The 13319-nt window shown below is 37.7% G+C and overlaps 1 protein-coding gene across 1 annotated transcript in view; it reads right to left on the minus strand.

The window, feature by feature from the left end:
- Window positions 1–13319, minus strand: part of IPO11 (importin 11) — a 143910-nt gene that overhangs the window by 51740 nt on the left and 78851 nt on the right. The window contains exons 22-24 of the mRNA XM_008161859.3: window positions 12441–12517; window positions 9698–9777; window positions 9206–9286 (exon numbers count right to left, since the gene is read on the minus strand). Coding sequence (XP_008160081.1) covers window positions 9206–9286; window positions 9698–9777; window positions 12441–12517 — 238 coding nt within the window. The remainder of the gene's footprint in view (window positions 1–9205; window positions 9287–9697; window positions 9778–12440; window positions 12518–13319) is intronic.

A 13319-nucleotide genomic window follows, 5' to 3' on the forward strand; every position in this document is an offset into this window, starting at 1 on the left:
TGTCTCTCTATCCAATATTCATAACATTGTAATTTTCTGTTTCAAAGCACAAAGAAGTTACTTTCATATACTTTCAGAAATTAGTATAACAGTGATGTTTAGTAAAAAATATATTTTAAATGTTACATAGAATGCTATATTAAGAAACAGTATCTTCGAGGTATTAAAAATGAAAATAATGAGCTAATATTAAAAACTATTATTATAGCTTTAATGGAACTCTGAGAATAGAAAAATGCCAAAACTTTCTTCTGCCAAAGAGAGCTCCCCAGATTACAAGATTTCAAGTACAAGAATAAAAGCACCACTGTCCTAAAATATTCCTTATTTAAAAATCCATAAATACCTTATTGATGGTAATTAGTATATTCCTAGTATTTGACATCTATTTAATAAACAATAAAATACTGGTTTGAGATTTCAAATCAAATATACAGGTATGGCAATAGCAATGTTGATATAAAAATAGCCCTAAATCATGTTATCACATTGCCAAATTTTAATTAAAGTATTAATGACTTCCTATTGGCATAGTTAAGAGAAATTGGTTTAATCTGTAACTTATGTTAAATGTTACAAATATTTTAATATATATATGTATGAAAATTGATTTCTGCTGAGTCATTCAATAAAAAATATACTAAGTAAAACTGAAGGACAAATAATGGCATTACCTTCCTTTTACTGCAAAGGAGAAAAGAAGCAAGTCTTTTTTTTTCTACTAAAAGTGTAAAAATAGTGTACATTATGTAAATCTGGAATTTTCCATAAATAAAAAAAAATTTAAATTGTGCTATTCTGAAAAAGAAAGAATTAAATACAATCAATTTTAAAGAGCCAGGTAAGACATGTAGTTCCTGATAAAGAGTAAAGCTCCATCACTGTGTAAATCACCTACTTAACTTTTAAAAAGTTAACTAATGTATTCTTTATTTTAAATAAACATTTATTTAGAAGAAATCGTCAGAGGAATAGGCAGAATAACTTGTTTTGTTTTTCTTACAGCCAAAAATCTTGGCAACCAACCAATTTTGTGACCTACAAGTGTATTAGTGTGTTTTACCCCAAAGGGAGATTATATATAACTAGTGGCCCGTTGCACGAAGATTCATGCAATAGACCTTCCTTCACCTGGCTGCTGGCACCAATTTTCCTCTCAGCAATCGCAATGGGAGCTGCAGTGGCCAGCGGCGCGGGGCAGGCGCTACCGCTGCCCAGCCCCGTGCCGCCAGCCACCCGGGTCCCTCTCAGCAATCACCCCCGCCCAGCGCCGCCAGCCGCCGGGGTCCCTCTCAGCGATCGCCCCACCCCGCGCCGCCAGCCACCGCCTGGGTCCCTCAGTGATTGGGGGAGGGGCAGCGCGTGGGGGCCGCCATCTTTGCTGGGTTAATTTGCACAGCGCCCTGATTGGCTGTGGGTGTAGCGAAGGTATGGTCAATTAGCATATTACTCTTTTATTAGGTAGGATTAGATAACTACATAATGGTATTAAATTAGATAAAAATAGCCAAAACTTAGATTAGCTGATTACATGCTAGACATTGTTATTTAACTCATGTAATCCTCACCTCAACCTAGGAAGTAGGTAAAGTTTTCATCCCCATTCTATAGATGGAAAGTGAGAAACACAGATTAACTTACTCACCTCACAGAGCTGCAAAGAAGCAGAGCCAATACTCTAACCATACAGTTTTGTTGCAGTCCAGAGTGTAACCTGCCTCTAAGTATTTTACATGAATATAAGTTTTTTAAAATAGTAAGAAAGTAACTATTCTCTTTAGGACAGTGGTCGGCAAACTCATTAGTCAACAGAGCCAAATATCAACAGTACGATTGAAATTTCTTTTGAGAGCCAAACGTTTTAAACTTAAACTTCTGATGCCACTTCTTCAAAATAGACTCACCCAGGCCGTGGTATTTTGTGGAAGAGCCACACTCAAGGGGTCAAAGAGCCGTATGTGGCTCACGAGCCGCAGTTTGCCGACCACGGCCTTAGGACATATTCTAAAAACAACTCATTTTTCAAATAAGTTTCACAATGTCCATTCCATGTGACTTAAAACAAACTGTCTTTCAACAATTACTATACTACTAACAATATTGCAAAAAATCGGGAGAAAAAAATGTCAATTCAAATCCTACCTAATAAAAGAGTAATATGCAAATTAACTATCACTCCGCCACGCCCACAAGCCAATCAGGAGCAAATATGCAAATAAACCCAACCAACACGGCTACGGCCACAGAGAGCAGGAGGGAGGCTTGGGTTTCCCCGGCAATGGAGGAAGCCAAGCTTTCCGCCTGCCCTTGCTGGTCTAGGCTTTCACTCAAGGCTACAAAGTTTCAATGATAGTAGATACATAAATCCAAACAGAAATGGTGGCAGCCACGGAGCTGGAAAGAGCAGGAGGAAGTCAAGCTTTTTGCACAGCCTGGCCAGCCCAGGCCTCCACTTAAGGCTACAAAGTTTCAATTATAGAAGATATATAAATCCCAACAGAAATGGCTGCCACCACGGGGTGAGCAGAAGGCTTGGCTCCGCTCCAGGCTACAAAGTTTCAATTGTAGAAGATAAATAAACCCCAGATACCAGGGCCTCCTCTTGGGTCGCCGGGGGCATGGCCAGCCTGCAAACCACCACAGGCCCCTTGCCCAGGATGCCCCAGGCCCCAAGGGAACCCCCATCCTGATCTGGGATATCCTTCAGGGCAAACCAGCTGGCCCCCACCCATGCACCAGGCCTCTATCCTATCTAATAAAAGAGTAACATGCAGATTGACCATCACCCTAATACACAAGATGGCTGCCCCCATGTGGTCACAAGATGGCCACCACAAGATGGCCAGCAGGGGAGGGCAGTTGGGAGGGACCAGGCCTGCAAGGGAGGGCAGTTGGCAGTCAGACATCCCTCAAGGAGTCCCAGATTGGAGAGGGTGCAGGCTGGGCTGAGGGACACACACCCCCTGTGCACGAATTTCGTGCACCGGGCCTGTAGTTTAAACATAAGAAACAACCTCTTTTCTTCATCACTTATAGAATATATAAGTTGTAATTTAACTCAGAGGATTTCAGATATTTCAGTTACAGATTATAAAAAAAATCACATAGTAAAAACCCTTATATAATAACTAATAAATTATATACTTTAAGTCCAGAATGTATTTAAGAACTAATATAAGTAGCAGAACTGGGTGTGCAAACCAAGGCACAGGTCAAGGAGAGAATAACATTCCAAATGCACTGTCAGCATACTTTAGACAGCACTTTAGATAATCACTTGGCAATCCTTAACTTGAGAATTATGGATTCCCAGGCTTCCAAATCACTTATATTCTATGCATTCAGAGAAAACAAAACATATATTTACTAAGTTTATGATCACAAAAAAGCCTACAGGCTAGCAGAGGAGAAAAACTTTAAAAACAAACACATTGAATAATCCATAAAGATAACATCAAAATAACATAGCAATTTTCTCTCAAATTTCTGTCACTCCCACATTGCCAATTAGTTTTCCCTCAAATATTTAGAATTAAGTCCAAAGTGTCAATTCCTTGCTATCTCTTCTACTTCCAGAGAAGAAATTATCACTAAGGCAAAAGATCAAGTTAAGATTATGGTAGACCACTGGTCGGCAAAGTGTGGCTCTCGAGCCACATGCAGCTCTTTGGCCCCTTGAGTTTTTAGCAAAGGCCAGCTTAGGAGTACCCTAATTAAGTTAAGAACAATGTACCTACCTATGTAGTTTAAATTTAAAAAATTTGGCTCTCAAAAGAAATTTTAATCGTTGTACTGTTGATATTTTGCTCTACTGACTAATGAGTTTGCCGACCACTGTGCTAGACTGATGAAGTTCCTCACTATCCTATCTAATAAAAGAGTAATATGCAAATTAACTGTCACTCTGCAACAAAAATGGTGGCACCCATAGCCACAAGATGGCAGCGCCCAGTCCTCTCAGGCCTGCCAGAGTCCCCAAGTCCCAGGAAGGGCTGCTGCTGAGAGCCAGCAGCGTAAGTGGCCTGGCAGAATGCTGCCCAGAGGCCCTCCTGACCCTTTACAAAAAACAAAAACAAATTCACTCCCCAAGGAGCGATCCCTTCCCAGCAGCAGTCTGGGCTGTCAGCCTGGGTGGCGGCCGCACCCACCCCCACAGAGCGATCCCCTCCCAGCTGCAGCCTGGGCTGTCAGGGGAAGGCAGCTGGGGATGACTGGGCCGGCAGGGGCACAGTTAGGCGTAGATCAGGCTGGCAGGGGAGTGGTTAGGGGATGATCAGGCTGGCAGGCAGAAGCAGTTAGGAACAATCAGGCAGGCAGGCAAGCAGCTGGGAGCCAGCAGTCCTGGATTGTGAAAGGGATGTCCGACTGCCTGTTTAGGCCCGATCCCAGGGATATGGCCTAAACAGGCAGTCGGATATCCCCCGAGGGGTCCCAGATTGGAGAGGGTGCAGGTTGGGCTGAGGGACACCCCCCAGTGCACGAATTTCGTGTACCAGGCCTCTAGTCCTATATAATAAAAGGAATATGCTAATTATCCGTTACACCCTGAGGCATAATGACCAACCATCAAAGGAGGGGGCAGGGCAGCAAGCTATAAAGAGGGAAGAAGGGGGGATGGGGGAGCTACAGGAGGGCGGGCCATCAGGCAGAGAGCTCTAGGAGGGCGGGCAGTGAGCTACGAGCAGCGAAGGTGGGCAGGTGGCCAGCTGAGGCAAGTGACTCAATCCATGCGCAGGGCTACTAGTAATTATATATTGCCAGCACATCGGTTGGGTAAGAGCATAAATTCACAAAAAACTTTAGTAAACAAGTCAATGATAATGTTATAAATGTTACAATTTTAACAGAAAATCACAACATTATTTGTAAACTTTGGAGCTAGAATACTTTGAAATTAGTATGGGTGAAGACTGATACGCTTGGATCTCAACAAGCCACACACAGACTCCTGTTATTAACCCTTTGAAGGCCACATGCTCCCTGGTAACAGTGGCATACGTAGATTCTCAGCCTTTATACTTTACTCTAAAAAAGAAACTGAAGAACCTATAAAATTAAAACCAGAGTTCTGCCAAACAGTTTCACTCTATTTGCCCTCTTTTTAGTTTGAAATTTCTGTTATGATTTAAAATGTATGTCAGGAAAACTCAAGAGAGAGTGCTAAAGAGTGTAATGTTTGGTAAATAGACTTTCAAGGGGTTGCGGGGGTCAGAATCAACCAAAGAACTTTTTATCTCAGTTCTTTTAAAAACCTTTCAACATTATAATTACCTTAAAGCCTTAAAGCCTAAGACATTAATATAACGAAATCATGCTTAAAAACCAACTTAAACATCAGTAAGATACAATTAAAGAATGAACACTGAGATGAATAATACTTGCCCCACCCCACCCTGAAATAAGTGCAGAAGTACTGCACTAGTCATTCTGCAGTGTACCTCTGTCTCATACTGACGGGCATCAGGCAGTTCTGACAACCTTGTCTCTTTTGACTGAAGACACCAAGGTCACATGCCAATTAACTATACTCTTCGCCTACCAGTATAACCACAGCTTCAATTACGGCCATCTTTGCCAACTAAGAAAACAAATTCTTGCTCCTTTTTCATTTTAATCCTTCCACATACCCTCTAGTTTGAAATCCCAATATCTTGTATCATTTGGAACTATCTTCTCTTCTACTGAGCCACTGTTATCTACAAAAACCTACTCAGATCAGGTTCTCCTTACTACCTCTCTATACATAAAAGTCATCGATTTACTTTTCAATATTACATTCTTATTATAGATTTAAGTCTGCACACAGAAAGGTATGTTGAAGTCCTAATCCCAGGCACCCGTGAATGTGACCTTACTTGAATACAGGATCTTTACAGATGTGATTAAGATAAAGTAAATCCTTTATGATTGGTGCCCTTATAAGAAAACAGAAATACAAGGAGAATGTCATGTGATAAGGGAAGCATTGTGATGCTTGTACAAGCCAAGGAAGCCAGACTTCCAGCAACGACCAGAAGCTAAGAAAAAGGCATGGAACAGACTGTCCTCTGTAGTCTACAGAGAGAGAGATGGAGAGAGAGAGAGAGAGAATGGCCCTGACCACATCTTGACTTCTAGTTTCCAGAAGCCTGTGAGAGAGATAACCACTATTATAAATTAACTAGTAGCCCATTTGCAGGAAGAATCCTGCAAGCGGCCGCTGCGGCCACGTGCGCTGCTGCTGCCACCACCATTGTGGGCCCCCGTGCCTGCACCCACGCACCGCTGCTGCCGCCCCGCTCCGCCCTGCCCCACCCCGCCTGGGCTTTCCCTCTAGCAGCCACCTTGCTTTCCACTTTTCCTCCCTCTTCCTTCTAAGTTGTCTTCAGTCTTCACTCCTCCCTCCCTCAGCGTATGCAAATTAACCACCATCTTTGTTGGGTAATTTGCATACTCGCCCTGATTGGCTGGTGAGCGTGGCTTTGTCTGGTGGGCGTGGCTTGGGTGTAGCGAAGGTGTGGTTAATTTGCATATTACTATTTATTAGGTAGGATTTCTGTTGTTTTAAGCCACCCAGGTTGTGGTACTTGTTATGGTAGCCTTAGGAAACAAATACAGTCCTTAATAATATTGTCAAGCTCCTTCCTTTTCTCATCACTTCATAATTTTTTAAAATTAATTTTATTGGGGTGGCATTGGTTAATAAGATCATACAGGTTTCAAGTAACAGATTTCTATAATACATGATATGTATATTGCATTGTGTGCCCACCACCCAAAGTTAAAACATCTCCCTCATCATATATTTGGATCCCTTTACCCCTTACTACTCCCCCACCTCTTTTCCTCTGGTAACCACCATACTGTTGTCTGTGCCTTTGAGTTTCAGTTTTATATCCCACATATGAGTGAAATCATATGGTTCTTAGCTTTTTCTGACTGACTTATTTCAGTTAGCATAATATTCTCCAGATTCATCCAGGTTGTCACAAATTGCAGTATTTCTTTACTTATGCCTTAATATTCCATAGTGTATATGAACCACATCTACTTTATCCAATCCTCTATCAAAGGACACTTTGGTTGTCTCCATGTCTTGGCCACTCTGAATAATGCTGCAATGAACATAGGGGTGCTATATCTTTGCCAATAGATGTTTTTAAGTTTTTCTGGTAGATACCCAGAAGAGGGATTGCTGGGTCATATGGTAATTCTAATTCTTTTTTTTTTTTTTTTTTTTTGAGGAACTGCCATACTGTTTTCCATAGTGGCTGTATCAGTTTACATTCCCATCAGCAGTGAATAAAGGCTCTGTTTTCTCCATAACTTCTCCAACATTTGTTATTACCTGTCTTAAGACCAGAAACTGTGGTTTTCCTATTACCTATGCCTAACAGAAGAAAGCTCTGAGTATTACTACCAGGGGCTGGCAAAATTATCCCAATGAGCCAAATCCAACCAACTGCATAATTTTGTAAATAAACTATATAAATAGTTGAGCCAAAGACTATATGGCTCACAAAGATTAAAACACTTACTATGTGGTCCTTTACAGAAAAGGTTTACTGACTCCTTACTTACATGGTAAACAACTATATAATCAGTGATATACTGAATGCAACCAATTTATAAGTGGAATTAACAAGCATGTTAACATGGATCTCTGGAGCTTTACATGTGTATATGTGTGTATAATGTCTGAAGAATGACAAATAAAATACTATCATACTTGAATAAGCTCAAATTGATAATTACTCTTATTAGATGTATAGCTATTATCTGAACAAACTTTTATCCACTTTGTCCCCCAAATATTCTGTGTTTACTGCTACATAATTGTGATTAGTTAAGTACATTTCTTATGATGGACCTTTTTGTGAAAACACTTCTCATTTCACAGGAAGCAACCAAATAGTTTTTAGGACCTAAAGCAATGCCATGGTTTACACAAGATAAATGCTGCTTTGTTATGATAGTAACACTTCACTTAAGCACCTCTCATATTTCACTTAGAACATAGCTAAGAAATAAAAAACAAAAAAGGCAAACATTTAACAGCTACACTCTCTAGCAAAGTCTATATATGAAGAATATGTGTATATACACACACACACACACACAAATATACATCTATAATAATAAAAGCATAATATGCTAATTATAGACCAGATGTCCTTCCAGACAACCTTCCGGACAAAGCCAGGGCTGCGAGGGAAGCCCGGGCCCTGGGTGCATGCCGGCGGCCTGGAGGAAAGCCCAGGTTCCGGGTGCCAGAGGAAAGCCGGTGCCGGCGGCCTGGAAAGGAAGGCCTACTCTTGCATGAATTTCATGCATCGGGCCTCTAGTGTAATAATATCCTAAATAATAATCCTAAATAATAAAGAGGTAATATGCAAATTGACCGTCACTCCAACACACAAGATGGCTGCCCCCATGTGGTCAAAGATGGCCACCCCCATGTGGACACAAGATGGTTGCCACAAGATGGCCGGCAGGGGAGGGCAGTTGGGGCGATCAGGCCAGCAGGGGAGGGCAATTGGGAGGGACCAGGACTGCAAGGGAGGGCAGTTAGAGGTGACCGAGCCGGCAAAGGAGGGCAGTTGGGGGTGACCGAGTTCATTTGTTAAAACTGATAACATTAATCTGTAAAGATATAATGCATAAAGACTAACTCAGAGCTTATTTGGCTGTTTTGGCTTTTTTTTTTTTTAATTGAGGTATAACTGACATATATTAGTTTCAGGTGTACAATACAGTGATTTGATATTGGTTCTTAATTTTACACAATCCATAGAAACCTGGTATTCTGAGAGTCAACCCAAATTAAAAGTAACAACTTATAATGTGAAAAATTTTATCCCAAAACAGGCTAACAAACTAGAGGGGTGAGAAGTATTAAATATCACCAGCCTTTGGATAATTTATAAAGTTTTTAAAGCCTTGCTATACAAAGGGAGGTCTTGGGATGGGGGGGACTTTCTTAAAAATGTGGCATCTGCACTTTCACAACATCCTCAGGTGATCTGCACACATGGGCAAATTTGAGACTTCTGGTCCCTAAGTATTAGACCAACTGAATACTGCTAAAAGAAATTACTGTCTAGAATTACTCTTCTCCTTGCCAATCATCAAACTCAAATAAAGGTCCAATTTCACAAAATATAGATGGAAAACTTGTAACAATAATCTTATAAACTTATAACAATAATTTTTAAAATGACAATACCTTGAGCACTTGAACTTGACCTTCTGTAGTAATGTCACCTAGCAGCTCACAAAAAGACTGACACAGACCTGTTGCATATGTCTGAAATTCAATCAAAGGTCAAAATATACATATGAATGTATCTACAATACTGAAAAACATAATAAAATTCAATTTGGGACTCATTATAATCTATTTGAAATTTATATACTAAAGTTACAATTACAACTCATTAGGAAAGGTTTAGAGAATAAAAGTATAACTTATTCCCTATGCTAATTTTTATAGAAATATGAGGATCTATTTCTTCAAACAGCGTATTTTCTGGGTTTAGAAAACTAATTAATGGAACTGCATCTCATCTGCCCTGCAGTTTTCAATGCTTATAAAATTTTTCCCCCACTTAAAGTAATACACATCAATCAAATTTTATAAAGGTACCTCCTCATTTCAAATGAGAAACAAAATCATAACTGTATAAATTTTTACAATGTAAAAACTACAACAACATACCTGTAAAAATTCTGTTGATGATAAAAAGATGTAACTGTTGATGATCTTAAAGCAGGTTCTGAGATTTTCTGAACTTTGTTCTGCCAAAATAATAAATATTTTTTGAAGGATAAGCTAATTCATTGTCCAGTTAGTTTAAATAAAGTGACTTATGTAAAATTAAGTTATACTTCTTCATAAATCTCTTCTGAGTGTTATTCAGAATACTAATATATAGATGACTATCTAAAAACCGGCATCAAGCTATGGCTTAATGCTTTCTCATATATCTCCCACTAGTCAAATCAATTTAGAAAAGAATATGAAGTTCCTTTTTTTTCCTTTCAGAAAAGAACTTCATAACCAAATGACCCAATCTTTCGACTCAAACTATATTTCTAATGCTTGGATGGCAAACAACATGCAACATAATTGTTTTACCATCACATTTGGACATCTGCTTAAATGGGTTCATGTGATAAGAATTATGTTATTCTACTTATGAAAAGAATTTCCATTACACCCCCCAATATTATATTGTGCTTAAATATTCTCAATCCTTGGACTTTGTTGTTCTTTTCCCATACACATAAAAAACGTTCTTTAAAAAGTAATTACCAGAATAGCATGGGCAAAGGATATTGTTTTTAGTTATTCCTTTTCAAGTGCAAAGTACAAAACTATTTTGTTAAAATTTAGTATGATCAAATGTTCATGTCTTATCACATACAATGATATAACAGAATACAGACTGTATGTATATAATTAAATAGATCAAAAGGACTCCAAAATATTATCTATATTTAAAGCCTGCCATTCTTTGTTGCTAGTACTTAGAAATTCTATTCACTTAAGATAGGACAGACTAAACTATTTTTTTTCTGGCAAAATACTAGCCTAAGGCCAGGGTTCTTAACTAACTCATATTCTAGCAAAGTAAGAAGATATTCAGATAATAACTTCCTATATACTCTCACAAGAAAAGAACAATTCTATTTCTAGCTCAAAATGTATTTTAAAGCCATTCGTTCACAAACTTTACGATTTAACAGATTATTTTAAAATAAGGATGTGGAGGAGACAGGGACTGACCAACTACTATGCTAATGAAAGACATAAAATGAAATAACAAAGGCTGTCATCTAAATTTTTTTTTTTTGCAACAAAAGACAAAATCTCAGGATAAAGAGGTAGACCTTTATAGCGAATAAACTTATCCTTATGAAAAATTCACATTGTCTAGTCTGAACTTGTTCACATTGTCTCACAGACCAAACCTATACAACAGACATGGACAACCCCTGAGAAGGATTCGTATTTCAGTGTGAAGTTAGGATGGTTATATTCCAGGCATGTCAGACAATATAATTTCTAAATCATTGCTACCTAAAATTTTATCAAAATCTATAATGAAGAAAATATTTAAGACAGGATTATTTTTAAAACCATAGAACTCATCTCTTACAGATATTTTAAAAACTATTCCTAGATCAAGCTTAGAAAGAAACAATCTTTCAATATCACCAAAACAAGTATACCTTTTTCCTGGCATTTTCCTATATAAACACTTTCTCCTAACAATATTAAACTAGTCAATTAGTATACCCAAAATCCTAAAGCAGGGATTAAAGATGTTTCATGAATGAGTCTTGAAGAATGAGGACTCTGAATGGAAAACCTTAAATAATTTTTATATTTTACATTTTATAAACAAACAACTTTTAAAGTGATAGTATTTTTTAGATTAAAACAAAACAAAACAAAAATCAAAGGGCCAGTAAATAGCACTGTATAAAATTCTTAAATACTCCATCAGTTTAAATGTCAATCTGCACAGGTAAAATCTCTCATAAAACAACAATTTTAAAAAACAAAATTATTTTTTTAAAATTAAGGTTATTACATACTTGTGAGTGGTGGCTGATATGTAAAAGTAAAGTATTAATTTTCTATTATTATTTACTAGAGGTCCAGTATATAAAATTCGTGCATGGATAGGGCCCCTAGACCTGGCCAGCAATCAGGGTTGATTGGGGCCTCCGGCTGCCATCTGGGGCCTCCCTTCTCTGGCTGCAGGCTGCCCCCTGGTGGTCAGCGCATGTCATAGCAAGCGATCAGTCTCCCAGTCAAACTCCAGTGGGGATAATTTGCATATTAGGCTTTTACATAATCATGTGAATATATGTTCAGATTGGAAAAAAAAAATCTAATTGGATTTCATCCAAGATGGCCTAAATGAGACAAAAAGCCTACTTGTAGAACCCTGTCCAGTTCTATGGTTTCATGTACCAAAAGTGTTGCTTCAGTAACATTAAGCTTCATGATTTCACAGCTCACATATAATACTTCAACAAACAATAATATGATGATTTTCCACTATTTAATAATTTTAATTATATGTGGTTTATATTGAAGTTCCTTAGCTAAATCAGAAATATGTACAGAGTTCATTTGTGAAAAACTGATAACACAAAATCACATTGTAAAAGAAGCTGGATAAAGCCAGGGTATATATAGAAGCAGCCTTACACTATAACCTTTTAAATACCTTATAGAACTGCCATCAAACAAAAACTTTACCAGAGTTCAAACCTAATTTGTAGTTTCCTGAGAACATTTTTATTTTTATTCAGTAATTTAGTAAATTTATTTTTTGAACTTAACATGCAGAAATTATCCTTAAAACTTGCACAGAAAAAAATCTAGAAACTACTAATTATGGCTGCATTCAAAACAGTAGTTAAGTTTATGCTTTAATACCTACCAAGAAGTGGTGGCATGTTCTGAAATATACGAAGCAACTCTGGTGTAATGCATGGGCTGTTTTCCAAAGTCACTAACCTAGGGGGGAAAAGATTAAATCACTTTCTGTAACCATTAAAGCAATTAACAACACAACTTAAATATTTTAAAAACTGCCTCATGTAAAAGAAGAAATAAAAACAAACAATACAAAAAGTCATACAATTATCTCTTTTTAAAAAATCACCAAATTCATCAAAATTAAAAATCTACCTACAAATCATGTAATATTATTCCTATATACATGGCAAAAACAGTAAAGAAAGTGACTACATACTAAAATATGTATAATTATAATGATAAAGCAAAATCATGGTTATTATGAGTGGTCGGGGAAAGATAAAAATTATTTCGTATTTTTATTTTCTTTACATATTCTTGTCATATGTAATTGATGTGCCCCTGCAATTGATGTGACACTGTACTAATCAGTTTAAAAACACTTATTTTAAATGCTTAACCCTTTGCACTTGCTTGCTTTTTTTCTCGATTCCTTTATTCTAATGCTAACCATGTCAAGTCACACTTGACATCCGAGTGCAAAAGGTTAATAAATATGAAATTAGTAAAACTTAATATGAACAAGCCACTCAACTAAAATAATAGCATCTAAAAAAAAATCAATGTATAAAAAATAAGTTATATATGGGTTGTAGTTTATCACAGAAGTGTGCAATTAGTTTACCTCCTCAAACAACCCTCTAGAAAAGAAGTTAAAGAAGACAAAACACAATTGTCACAATATCTGCAAGAAAAGGTAGGAGGACCCTATTCAAAATCATCCTATCTAATAAAGAGGGAATATGCTAATTGACCATCACGCTCTCACATATATGGCAGC

Source organism: Eptesicus fuscus, chromosome 4 (assembly GCF_027574615.1).
Source record: "Eptesicus fuscus isolate TK198812 chromosome 4, DD_ASM_mEF_20220401, whole genome shotgun sequence".
Lineage (NCBI taxonomy): Eukaryota > Metazoa > Chordata > Mammalia > Chiroptera > Vespertilionidae > Eptesicus > Eptesicus fuscus.